This window comes from Juglans microcarpa x Juglans regia, chromosome 1S (assembly GCF_004785595.1).
Source record: "Juglans microcarpa x Juglans regia isolate MS1-56 chromosome 1S, Jm3101_v1.0, whole genome shotgun sequence".
Lineage (NCBI taxonomy): Eukaryota > Viridiplantae > Streptophyta > Magnoliopsida > Fagales > Juglandaceae > Juglans > Juglans microcarpa x Juglans regia.
The window spans coordinates 5,611,175-5,624,948 of NC_054595.1; the positions used below are offsets into that span (position 1 = coordinate 5,611,175).

At 36.8% G+C, this 13,774-nt stretch overlaps 2 protein-coding genes across 3 annotated transcripts; one reads left to right on the forward strand and one right to left on the reverse strand.

Annotated features, from left to right (window-relative positions):
* Positions 1-1,982: 1,982 nt before the first annotated feature.
* Positions 1,983-4,851, forward strand: LOC121247614 (F-box/kelch-repeat protein At3g61590-like). 2 transcript variants are annotated; one of them, XM_041145992.1, is made up of 3 exons: positions 1,983-2,364; positions 2,529-2,597; positions 3,364-4,851. In XM_041145992.1, the coding sequence occupies exon 3, from the start codon at positions 3,378-3,380 to the stop codon at positions 4,593-4,595; it is 1,218 nt and encodes a 405-aa protein (XP_041001926.1). In that variant the 5' UTR covers positions 1,983-2,364; positions 2,529-2,597; positions 3,364-3,377; the 3' UTR covers positions 4,596-4,851. The 2 variants fall into 2 exon arrangements, with proteins under 2 accessions (XP_041001926.1, XP_041001925.1); XM_041145991.1 differs by lacking the exon at positions 2,529-2,597.
* Positions 4,852-11,779: 6,928 nt separating this feature from the next.
* LOC121247253 lies at positions 11,780-13,027 on the reverse strand. Its single transcript, XM_041145629.1, has one exon. It carries the CDS (start codon positions 13,025-13,027, stop codon positions 11,780-11,782), a length of 1,248 nt encoding a protein of 415 aa, XP_041001563.1.
* Between the last annotated feature and the right edge of the window lie 747 nt (positions 13,028-13,774).

The following is a 13,774-nucleotide window of genomic DNA, read 5'->3' on the forward strand; positions in this document are numbered from 1 at the left end:
TCGGGATCGATACATATTATAATGCCATCTTCTTTCCCTACACTTGTTTTATTATTATCTTTCCATGGCTTCTTTCTTCTCTGCAGAGAAAAGAGGGAAAATTCAGACAGAAGACAGAGCAAACCTCTTCAAGTGTTACCCGCTAAAACTAGTTAGATTTTTTTGAACTTGTAGAAATCAGCACATTAGGGTGTCATGTTCACTTGACCTTTTTGCATAATAATGGATACATTAAGCAGGCAGACGACCTAATTAAAACATCCTTACAAGGTTTGTGATGTTAGGTCGATCAGGTTTTTTGAAAATTTTATCTGAATTCAAGGATGTGAAATGAGAGAGATTGGCATTGTTTGGATAAAGAGTATCTCAGATTATCTGTAAATAGTAATGAAATAATAATAAATAACTTGTAAATAATAATGAAATAATCTGAGGATATCTGAAAACAGTTATATTTCCCAATAGATCCTGAATCTATTTAGTTAAGTACTTAAAGTGTTCATATCTCTATTTTCTCTGCTTTGAATAGTAGAAATTTTGTCAGTAATTCTTCATTTCTGTTTGTGTCAGTCTTTTTAGCTTGTGTGCCCATTTTTCTATTCTTTATTTGTATTTCTTGTTTCAAAGTTTCTGTTGAGTAGATTATGCAAGATCTAATGGGGGAACGAACCAAAGCCACTGTGTAAGAGAAAGTGAGTTCAGAGAATAAAATCTGATTGTTTAGCATGCATGAATGATTGTAGCGCTAAATTAATGTAATGAATAAGACAGTCTGAGCCAATATGGCCGTGCAAAATATAAGAACTACCAAATGACCAAGGAGTTGAGACCTTGAAAGATATGCAATTAGGTTTTAGTTAGGTAAAGCAGGCCCATTGCCAGAGTACCCAAAGCAAAATGGGAGAAGAAAAGAAGCATACACATGTCGGCAGCATGATTGGTCAGAGTAGATCCCTTAATTTGGGATATTTAGATGCAAACTGAATAGAATGAAATTAATTATTTTTTTTTTTAAAAAAAACTTTGTCAAACAACACTTACAATCTCATTGTAAAATATTAAAAACATGGATTCCTCTTATTTTCAGAACTTTGTATTCTTCTACAGCATGTACTCGTTACTCGTAATAATATTTAATTTGAATACTGAGAATATCATAAGTATTATACCTTATTACTATTTACTACTATCTTCAGAATATTTGAGAATACCTTACTATCTAAACGCAACTTAAATCTACGATCTCTGCTTCTCTTTTTATTTTTATAAAAAGAGAACTCCTCCGTTTAGGTTAAATCCACGATATCAACCTCCCATTTATTACTAAAACCCAATCAAAAATAAAATTAAATTATGAAGAGGAAGAAAGTTGGAGGAATAGGGCCACAATGTGTAATAAAAAAAGCATTAATTGTAATATAAATGGGGGAGTGGGGAGTATTTAGTAGAGAAAAAATAATCTAATTTTTTTAAAGAAAAATCAAGGTGGTTGAATTTTATGCTCAAATTTTAAGATTTAGTAGGAGAAATAAATGCACATAAAGTAGGTTTTACAATATTTATGACAATTGTAACTATAAATATAATATATGTACTCTCAGTTAAAATTTACAATAATTATTAAATGCTCAAATTTATGTGATCTCGGTCTCTCCCTCTTTTGAATTAAGGTTGTTTATAATTTTTTGTTTATATAAATCTTTCTATAACTAAAAAAATAGACACAATTTTATATATTTTACGTTATAAAATATTTTAATTATAAAAAAATTTATAAAAATAAAATTATAGATTGATGTGATTTGAGGTAATAACTTAAATTATAAAATTATTTTTATTATAAAATAATAATTTTATTTCACATCACTTCTCTAATATTTATATCTTAATATTAAATATCCAAAGAATCTGTATTTCCCAAAAAAATGAAAGCCACGCAAGTCCTTTTAAGAAAAGAAAAGAAAAACCGCCCCTCACCACTTCACTCTCTGCCTGTCGTTTTTGTTATATCAAAAAAGAAGAAGAAAATTGGCTAAAGAAACAAAACACGCACATACACACAGTGTCTCTCCCCCCCAGAACTCCCTTTCTCTCTGTCTGGGTGTTGCTTTGGCATGTTTATCGGCTAAATCTAGAGCATCCCATTTTCCTTTTCTCCTACCATTTGAAGGGAAATCTCCTATATAACCAGTCTCCTTTCCTACATGTTCTTTAATGCTTTGTGGAAATAGCGGGTTGCTCTGTATCAGATATTCAGAAATTTTATTTCCTTGATTTATTTTTCACGGGTGTTGAATTTGGAGACTTTGGCCAAATCTAGCAAGACCCTTCTAGTCAGTGACAGTCGAGGAGGTTTCAAACGAGGTATTTTCATGATGGGTTTTATTCTGGAATTGTTTTTACTCTTTTCGTGTCCTTGAAATTGTTTTCTGTGTTTTCACTGATCTATCTTTTTTATGGGTGTCATTGGTTAAGCTGTTGATGTTATTGCTTTTCAGTTATGTGGGGTTTTGATTTTTGACTGGCAGGTCTCCGTGGTCCAATCGTTGTCTTCCGAACATTTATTTAATAAATATAAATCGCAAATCTCTCTTAGGGTATGATGTTAAGAGTACTGTAAAAGTTGGTTTCTGAGGAAAAACTACTTGTTCTCGGACTAGCTGACGCAGTGTGGTTAAAAAAATTTCTTAAAAATCTTCCCTTTCATATCAATTTGTTGCTTGGTATTTATATGTTTTTGTTTTTATTCTTTGTTGTTGTTGCGAGAAATAGGCGATTTTCCTTTCTTTTTTTTTTTTGTTCCTATAGGTTACTAAAATGATGTTTTTAGCTAACAAATGCATGGTCTGCTAATTTTCCTCTACGTGATACTTTTCCTCCGAGTATGTTACGATCTCATTGGAGGCTGCTTAATTGTTTCAATTTGTTTATTATCTATTTAGCTATATTTTCCGGCTAGGCAGTAATCTCTAATATATATGTGAAAAATATGTTCTGTGGTTTTGAATTCTTTCCAAATTGTCAGATTTGAGACGCGGGGTTTTCTTCTCTAGCTCCTCGTATCTGTTTAACCTGGCTTGTTATTGAGGATGCTTACAGTTTTCTCTTCATATAGAAGGTGTGGAGGTAGTTTAAGTTTGTTAACAGCGTGGAGGCAGGTGGAAATTATCTTTACATAAGGGGAACCATATTTCACTTGTTTTTTTCGATTGGTAAATTTGCTTTAAATCATATTTCAAGGATTTAATCTGGGGCTAATTCTTCTTTATATGAATCAGCCGTTGATGAGTTCCTAACATTGCTGATGATCTTCTTACTGGGAGACCTAATAGCATAATTTTACTTTGATTTTCTTGGGCTCAGATTTTGTTTAGGTCATGGCGGGAGAATCATCATGGACCAACCATTGCCTTGATGACACACCAAGAGAGATTGGAGAGTTTGATTCATTCTCAGAGCTTGATGATGAAAGCAGTAACGAAACTACTGCAGTTTCTCTTGAGTTGATCCTGCCTGATGACCTGCTGGAGCGGATCCTAGCCTATCTCCCAATTGCTAGCATTTTTAGAGCAGGTTGTGTGTGTAAAAGATGGCATGAAATTGTTAGTTCAAATAGGTTTTTATGGAATTTTTCGCATGTCCTATCACAAAAACCATGGTATTTTATGTTTACCAACTCTGGTGAGCCAATTGGTTATGCATATGATCCCATCCTTAGGAAGTGGTATGGCATTGAACTACCCGAGATCAAGGCACCCGATTGGTCCATTGCTTCATCATGTGGATTGGTTGGATTCATGGATAATGAAAGCCGAAGCGAGCTATATATCTGCAACCCTATTACCAAGCGCTGCAAAAAGCTTGAAGAGCCCCCTGGCTTGAAATTTTCTGATTACAGTTCCCTTGCAGTCTCAGTGAACAGGATATCACCTGGTTATCTCATCACAGTCGTGAAATCTAAGCAAGTCCCCGGGAATTTTTTCCAATGGGATATCTCAATTCATATTTATGATTCAGAAACAATTATGTGGACAACCTCTTTGACAGAGGTTTTAACAGGATGGAGAGGTGGCGATGAAAGTGTGATCTGCAATGGAATTTTGTACTTCTTGATTTATTCAACAGGGAGTGGTGTACCAGAAAGTCGTCATGGCTTAGTTGCATATAGTCTTTCTAGCCGTACTTCCCATGGTTTGTTGAATAGGAGTTTTATTCCAGTACCTTGCCCTCTTACGTGTGGCCGACTAATGAACCTCAAGGGGAAGCTGGTGATGGTGGGAGGAATTGGTAAACAAGATCGAGCGGACATAATCAAGGGGATTGGCATCTGGGTTCTAAATGGGAGGGAGTGGCGGGAGATTGCGCGAATGCCACATAAGTTCTTTCAGGGATTTGGGGAGTTTGATGATGTTTTTGCAAGCAGTGGTACAGATGATCTCATATATATCCAGAGCTATGGAGCTCCAGCACTTCTTATCTTTGATATGAACCAGAAGCAGTGGAAATGGTCACTGAAGTGCCCTGTGACAAAGAGGTTCCCACTTCAGCTCTTTACTGGTTTTTGCTTTGAGCCCAGGCTTGAAATTGCTCCCTAATTTGTTTCCATTCAGATTAATGTGGTGGTATCGATGAATGTCTCTCAGATTCCCGTGGGTTTATTTTGTTTTCATTTACCTTCATATTCAATCATTACGAAATTTGCATTTCGAAAGGTTTATACAAAATGTAAATGCAGATAAATCTGCTCATTCATGATTACGGGAATTTCATTTTTTGCATTCAGAAATACCACAAGAGAACAATACATGTTTGAGACTCCCTTCTTATGATATTGGTCTATGTTCTTATCTATCAACAGAAACCATTGCTGCCATGCTGTGCTTCAAGGTTCCCAAAATTTCTGCTTAATGCTTTTACCCTTCATTCAGTTGCATGTCTAAGTTCAAGTGTCTTTTTCATAGCTCATGGGGGCACTTCTGATATTTCCAGGGCTGAGGGATCTTTTTCCGTCCTCAAGGAGAATCTGGGGAGTGGCGTATCTCTTGTTTCTTTTTACACATTTGGCGTATCTAAGTTCAAATCTTTGGATTGGTACTCTTTTTACTATCTTTCCTAGACGGGCTTTCCCATAACCCCCAATCAGCAAATTTTGAGATGGGCTCCCATGCCAAGTGATTTCATAACTATTTTTCACTTTGGTATTCTCAATTTGGGTAGACCATGATGGGATTGGTTAGTTCTAGGGGTAGAGCGTTACTAAGCAGGGAATATCATTTGACGATTGCCGGCTTAAATCCATAGGATATGTACTTGCTAGCTGTCTCAACTGTGAGATAACCAAGTGGCATTAGCCATTGTTCCAGGAGTCTATTAGCTAGTGCTATTCACTATTAAAACTAAAAAGGCTGTAACAAAGTAAGTTCTTTGAGGTACATCTGCAGGTAATAGACTAAATCTTCAGTATTCTATAACGATTTAGACTGAGATTGAAGTTATGAGATTGAAGTTAAAAAATATTGTTAGAATATTATTTTTTAATATTATTAATTTAAAATTTTAAAAATTGAACTAAATAAAAATATTGAATTTTTTATTATATTTTATATAAAAATTTAAAAAAATTATAATAACAGATGAGAAGAAATATTTTTTGATATTCATATCTCTCTGAATCATGAAAAATATCGTAGTTACTTTTTTTGGAAATGAAAATCTTGGCTGACTACACATTCATCTGTGAGATTGAAACATTTATTTAATTTCCAGGAGAGGTTGTGCGGTTGGTGGAGAAGTGATGAGGTCCACACTTAGCTCTTTTAACATAGTTGGGGATCTATCTGCTTGATGGGAGTGGGAGATGAGCCTCTTAACCCCTATTCCTAGCTCCTTTAAAAAGACATTTTGGGTAGTAGCTGGATTCAATGGACAGCTCAGAAAAGTGACTGAAAGATGTTAACTAATCACTCAATCTTTTTTGTCTTAAATTTGAGTACCATGATTTATTGCCCATTAATTGTTGTTCTGTATTTATTCCTTCTGTCACTTCTTAGCAACCAAACAACAATTTGGTAAAAAAGAAAGGGCCGTACTGTTTTTTTGTCATCTCTGTAGTCCAAAGGGATGGCTCTTTTTTTCTTCTTCCCCGTCTGGCATTGACAAGGAATCCGAGTGATCATTCGCGTTCCAGATGGCCTCCACACAACAACTAGATTCTAGCTCTAGGTCAATAAAAACAAATAGTAGTATTAGGACTTGCGACCACGGACGCGTGAAGTTTTTACATCGGATTTCTTAACAGGGTGCAATTGTATTGTGATAAGCAGAGTGTAACCCCGGTCCGATTCAGTTTGATTTTAGATAAAATTTAAGATCGAATCAGTATGTATCGATTTTATATTTTTTAAAATTGATTATATATTGATTATCCTCTTAAATTGGTACTTTCAATTTTACCGGTTTCCGGTCCGGTCTGATTTTTCGATTTGTTTAAAATGTAAGTTTCACAATTTGTCATTAAAAATTTATCTATATAAAAAAAAAAAACTGATTTAAAAAAATCTGTTTTATAATTTTATTAATATATTAGACTATATAATAGTATTAATATTAGACTATTGGTATAGTTATAAGTTATATATTAGTATTAGTTATAAACTATATATTTAATATTAGTATTAGTTATAAACTTTTAGTAAAAACTTGTAGTATTAATTATAAGTATAACTATAGCCATTAGTCTATATTAGACTATTAGTATTAGTTATAAACTTTTAGTGATTTAGTATTAACATTTTATGTAATAATTTATAAATTATAATAAGAAATTATTTCATATATGAATATATATAATTATATATATTATATATAAAAATTTTACATAAAAATTTATAATTATACATAATATATAAAACTTATATATATTAATATATATATATATAATATTTTGTATAAAACTTATATATACAATAATATAAATATTATTTTTTATATATATTTTTTATCAACCGGTCCGGTCCGAAAAATCCTAAAATCGGAACCGGACCGGAACCGGCCGGTTTTCACATTCTAAGAATGGGTCCCGGACCGGACTGGTTCAAAACCGATTTGAATTTACACCCTTAGCAACAAGTAGGATTGGGCAAACTTCCGGAGGCTCTGACTCCAGTAGACACCCACTTCGACCTTAACAGAATCGGAAAATTCAGAGTTAGAATTGCTTAAAAATAAATGGTCGAAGTCGGAGTCAAAGCGGATATAGGTTCCAACCTTTAAACCCTGATTATGATATTTGTACTTAATATATTTAATATTATATAATATAAGTAATAGGTAGTTTTTTTTTTGGATAATATTGAATCAAAACAACCCAAAAGTCCTTACACAATATTGCTTCGATCAAGCCAAACAGCTTGTGATACAAAAGAAGGGCATCCCTCTCACCATATTTCAATATTTTCTACCCCTTATGCGTGCCTTGCTAAGAGATGAGTAGCTGAGTTTCCCATAAGAGTCCTGAATATCTCTAAAACCGCACATCAACCTTCTTATATCTCTGAGTAAGTATTCAAAGTCTGTTAAAAAAGAGGACCCATCCTGAAGTGCATTGACCAGAATCAAACAGTCAGTTTCCAGTAGCAAATTCAGTACCCCCCACTGAGCACACAATTGTAAACCCCTTAACATAGCCCTAGCTTCAATAATTTCTGAAGAGAGCACCTCCCTTTCGACTTTACTATAGGCCATAATCACACTACCATTTTCATCTCTGAGGATTACACCAAAACACGCCTTCTGTTGATAAAAAAAAAGTGGCACCATCAACATTCATCTTCAAAAACTCCATTGGAGGAGGAGTCCAACAAACCACCCTTTTAATATCTCTACAGCCCACTTCAAATGCATGCACCTGCTTGAACTCATAATGCACAGGCAAAGAATAACAGATAGCAGATTTAGCATCCAAGACTTTGTTCTCAAACAGAAGCTGGTTCCTTCTATACCATAATCCCCAAGCAATGCAAAAGAACTTGGAGAAATCATCAATTGAGCCATTTCTTTAATAAATACAACCACTTCCCAAAAGGATAAACCAAGTGGAATATTATGCAAAATAGGCAAATATTGAGACCACATATTAAAAGCATCAGAGTAATAGAACAACACATGAGCTACATCCTCACTAGCCTGATAACACAAAGCACAAATATCAGCCACCATAATTTTCTTTCTTCGCAAATTAAAAGTAGTAGGAAGATTTTCAATACATGCTTTCCATCCAAAAATCTTAATCTTTTTTGGGATTTTTAGATGCCAAAAACATTTCCAAAAAGAATTAATAGATCTCTCCCTAGAGCTCCCCCCCCCCCCCCCCCCCCCCCCCCCCCCCCCCCCCCCCCCCCCCCCACCTTGTCCATCTAACTGTAAGAACAGCTTATAGGCACTTTTGACAGAGTAGTGACCCCTCTTCTCTGGAAACCAAAACAAAGAATCTTCAGCGGTTAAAGACACATTAAACTTAAAAATTTGTTCCACAATTCTTGGATTGAAGAGAGCTCTTAACACCTCAATATTCCACCAACCTGATACCTCATCCATTAGATCACAAACTTTCAGATTCAAATCCACACCTAGACCACAAGTTTGAAGATCCTGTACAGCAACATCAGGAATCCAAGGATCCTGAAACACCCTCACCCTTCTTCCATTACCCACCCTCTAACAACACCCTCTCCTGAAATAATCAAAAGCCTTGACAAAGCCTTGCCAAACAAAAGAAGAATTTACACCCAGCTTAGCTTCCAATAAATGTTTATTAGGAAAATATTTGGCTTTGAACATTCTAAACAAAAGAGACCCCTCATTTTGCAAAAGTCTCCAAACTTGTTTAGCAATGAGAGCCAAATTAAAAATCCTAAGATCTTTGAATCTCATACCACCTCTAAATTTTGAATCACACAATCGTTTCCAACTAACCCAATGAATCTTTTTCCCTTGCCCTTTACAGCCCCACCAAAAATTAGCCATTAACATTTCTAACTCGTGGCATAAAGAAGTTGGAAATAAAAAACAGCTCATGGCATACGTGGGAATGGACATAGTGACAGCTTTAAGAAGGACTTCCCTACCTCCTTGAGATAACAAATTACCCTTCCATAGTTGCAATTTCTGCCATAAATTTTGCTTAACATTTGCAAAAGCTCGCTGTTTTGACCTCCCCACCATAGGAGGCAAAACCAAATATTTGTCATACTGTTGAGTGTGGCTTCCCCCCCCCATTTGCATTATCTCAGATTTTTCAGCTTCACTAACATTCCTACTAAAGACCTTAGAAGTCTTATCCTTATTAATGCACTGCCCTGAAGCTTTTTCATACTTATTGAGAAGAGAATGAATCTTCTTAGTAGTATGCTTATCAGCTTTACAAAATATCACACTATCATCTGCAAACAACAAATGATTTACTCTAGAGGCTCCCCGACATATCCTAATACCTTCCACCCCCTCTCGACAATCATTCCTTTGAAATAAACTGACAAGTCCCTCTATACATAGCAGGAAAATGTAAGGAGACAAAGGATCGCCTTGCCTCAACCCTCTAGTAGGGAAAAAAGTATTTGTTTGACTACCATTCACCAGAACTGAAAAGGAAACAGTCCGCACACACTTCATTATTAAACTGATAAAACCAGAATCAAAGCCCAAATTATCTATCATTTTTTCCAAGAATCCTCACTCCACTCTATCATACGTCTTGCTCATATCCAATTTAAGGGACATAAAACCCGTCTTCCCATTCCTCTTCTGACAAAGATAATGTAATAATTCAAAGGCAATTAAAACATTATCAGTAATCTGTCTCCCAGGCACAAAAGCACACTGAGATTCAGAAATAACATCAGCTAAAACTTGTTTTAGCCTATTTGCAATGACTTTTGAAATAATCTTATAAAGCACATTACAAAGGTTAATAGGTCTAAAATTTGCCACTTTAACTGGGTCGGACTTTTTAGAGATTAAAGTAATAAGAAAATCCTCACCCCTTAAAATAGAAAGAACAAAATCAGTGACAGATTTACCTAGCACTCTCCAATGCTTTTGATAGAAAACTGGAGACATCCCATCTGGCCCTGGGCCTTTAGAAGGATGCATTTGATTTATTGCCACCCCAACCTTTTCAGCATCATAAGGTCATGTTAAGCAATCATTCATCTGTCCATTCACCTTTAACGTGACTCCTGATAAGACTTCTTCCATATCAACACTGTCGGAAGCAATAAACAACACCTGAAAATAATCTGTGATCAAATGCTCCATTTGTACCCACTTTTTCCAATTCCCATGTTCATCTTGAAGCTGTATAATACTGTTTTTTCTTCTTCGCCCCGATGCCTTGGAATGAAAATACTTGGAATTACAATCGCCCTCTTTCAACCACATAACTCTCGCCCTTTGTTTCCACATGATCTCACCCCTTTCCAACCACTTCTGAACCTCTTCATTGGCCTGCTTATGATTTGAAATATGATGACATGTTGGATCATTTTCTTTAACCTGTTGCAATCTCTTCTTTGCTAATGCCAACTCTTTTTTCACATGCCCGAAAGAGTTTTTATTCCAACTCGTTAAGTCCTCACCACACTGCTTAATACAGCCCATCAACTGATATATAGAACTCGAGCCACTCAATCAATTCCAATTCTTCTCAACAATTTTAGCACACTTGGGATTACTTAACCACATAGCTTCAAATCTGAAGATCTTCTTCCCAGGCCTTCGAACAACTGCCCCAAGAGTATCCATCCACAATGGAACATGATCAGAATAAGAGGCAAACCCATGTTGAACTCTCAAATTTGGAAATGCTTCACACCAAGCTAAATTAATCAGAAAGCGATCTAATCTCTCAGAAATATTTTCCAATCCTTCCCTCCTGTTCCAGGTAAAAGGGACCCCCACAAAACCCGCATCTCTAAGAGCATTATCCGACAAAACAGATCTAAAAGCAGCCAACTACCACTCATTTCTCATTCTTCCCCCACATTTCTTATGTTGATACAAAACTTCATTAAAATCTCCAAATAATACCCACGGTAACCCCTCAGCTGGCCGTAAGCTCTCAATGAGGGCCCAAACTTCATCTCGATGAGCCACTTCAAGGTGTCCATAAACACTTGTAAGCCTAATTTCCCCCTTTTCCCCATAAGTAATTTTCATCATAGCGTGAATATGGTGGTTGGAAAAACTAAGAATAGATAAATCTACTTCATCCCTCTATAATAGATAAATCTACTTCATCCCTCCAAAGCAAAGCCAACCCACCACTACGACCCACACTATTTACCACAAAAGAATTTCGAAAGTCAAGTTTAAATTTCAGATAATCCTAACGACTAGAATGTAAAAGAGTTTCTTGAAGAAACACTACCTCGGGAGCTTCCATCACGAGCAGATCATGAAGTGTGTGAATACCCCGTGGGGTCCCAAGCCCACGAGGATTCCAACTGAAGAGTTTCATTGCATCCAGCGGGGCTGTTGAACAGCCACCACCGATATCTCATTTTGTTGTCACCTTGTCTTAAACTTCCTGCTTTGCCGAGTAGCATCCAACTGGGAACCAGTAGAAGACTTTGATGACGCAGACAAGAGTGATGAAGATCCAACTGGATTTTCTTTCCTATATGATCCTCATCGAGCTCAAAGATTGAAGACCCTTTCCTCTTTCGTCCCTTCTTAAGATTCACAGCCCTCCCTTTTGTTCTTTTCACTGGATCGGTGCCCTTCAATAGAGATAATCCACAGCCTGGGTTGACAAGAGAAGATCAAACCGAGTTGGGTCATCATCCTTTAAGCCCACCATAGGGCCCATTTCTTTAGCTATCGGGACATCGGTTAGCAGCCCATTCTCCACTTCCTCAACTAACTCCGTAACATTCTCCACCAACAGATCACCCCGTTTTGAACTCTGCTCATCTCCTAAATTTATGGAAACCTCTCGTTCACCATCAGGTAGTAACTTTGAAACTGATCCCCCACTCCCAATGTCTGATACCGCAAATTTCGTAGCTACTAAGCAAGTTTCTGAATCAGCTCTATTAACCGCATCATCCACGTTTTTTAGGGACCTGGCTTTCTCGTGCAGTTGAGACTCCCTCTCCGTTGTGGGAACTGGTGGCTCCGTCACCCCTCGCATCCCAGTATGTACCTGTTGCCCCGATTTTACACCCTTTCTATTAACGGAAGAACCAGCCAATAGCCAAGAAGCGTAAGTAGGAGAAGAAGAACTCACATTCTCTAGGCAATAACAGTCAAATTCCCGTTGAGTATGTCCCAAAATTCCACAAGTGAAACAGAAATCCGGCAAATGCTCATACGATAAGCGAACCCAGCAGGATTTTCCCCCACCCAAATTCAGTCGTTTCCTACGTTGCAAAGGCTGTGAGATATCAAGCCTCACTCGGACCCGCATATATTCACCCCACTCCATTTCACCCTCATCCAAATCAACTTCTAAGAACTCCCCCAACAATCCACCAATCAACTTACCAATATACATATTATAGGCCATGAGTGGGAGATCATGAATCCGGATCCAAAAAGAGGCATGAATAATATTCAGACTATCAATCTGAATCATACCATCATACTCCTTTACGAGGACCAATTGCTTATTGAAAGACCATGGCCCCTCCTTCAGCACTTTCATCTTGTCTCGTGGATCTTCAAATTCCACCAGGGTGAATACCGGACTCAGATCACAATACTTCATACTTCGCACAGGCCTCCAAATCTTCCTCATAGTTTGCTTGAAAGCTTCATGGTTGTAATGCTTCCGAGTCAACAACTTTATAAGCAAACAGTGCTCCCCTCGAGCTAGAACATTCTCCACTTGGTGGACATCCACCGCAGCATCCTCACACTCTTTCTCTGATAACAATAAATTAGCATACAAACTCTCAATATCAACATCCATCATCAACCGAAGACCAAACGTAGACTCGTACCAAGTTGACTCAAAGCACAGACTCATACCAAGGACCCAGGCCCTCCCATTTCCTTATTAACGAACATAAACCCCTTTCCTTCATTTTAGTGTATACACCACGACCTCCCCCTCAAACGGTCGTGCACACACCGTGGCTCACTTTGCCACACTGCAAGAAATGACCATGCATATATGATTTCATTACAAACAACGCTTTGCTTCGCATACCTATCCTTCACTACAACGTCCTCTAGCCTACATCAGCAAAGAGGCAACAACTTCGACCTAAGAGCATTGTTGTCTTGTCCAAACCCGTTGATCACCCAACGTCAACCTAGGGGATGTTATTCTAGGGGAACTCCTAAGTGACCATTGGAGCTCCACTGAGATACTACCTCATCTTGGCTTGGGGTAGTGAGAGACACACACAACCTTTTCGTTAAAATAGACAACATCCCATTTTTAAAACATCAACTCAAAGTCAAGATATAATACTATAATGACTTACAAAATCCAAGTAAAATATATGGGAAAGTTATTCTAAAAACATAACATAGGATAAGTTATAGAAACGCTTGAACAAACTTTGTATAAGAATTGTGAAAGCAAGGCAATATGCAGATAGAGTGGTGAGATAAGGAAACAAAAAAATAACGAGATACGCTTTTCTTAACACGTATGCAAAGCACACATAATTTACAACCAACACACATTGCAAGTATCGTCAAGCCATACACTTACCTTGATCAGTGAAGGTTTATTGAGCTTGATCATTGGCGGGTCATCTTTTCA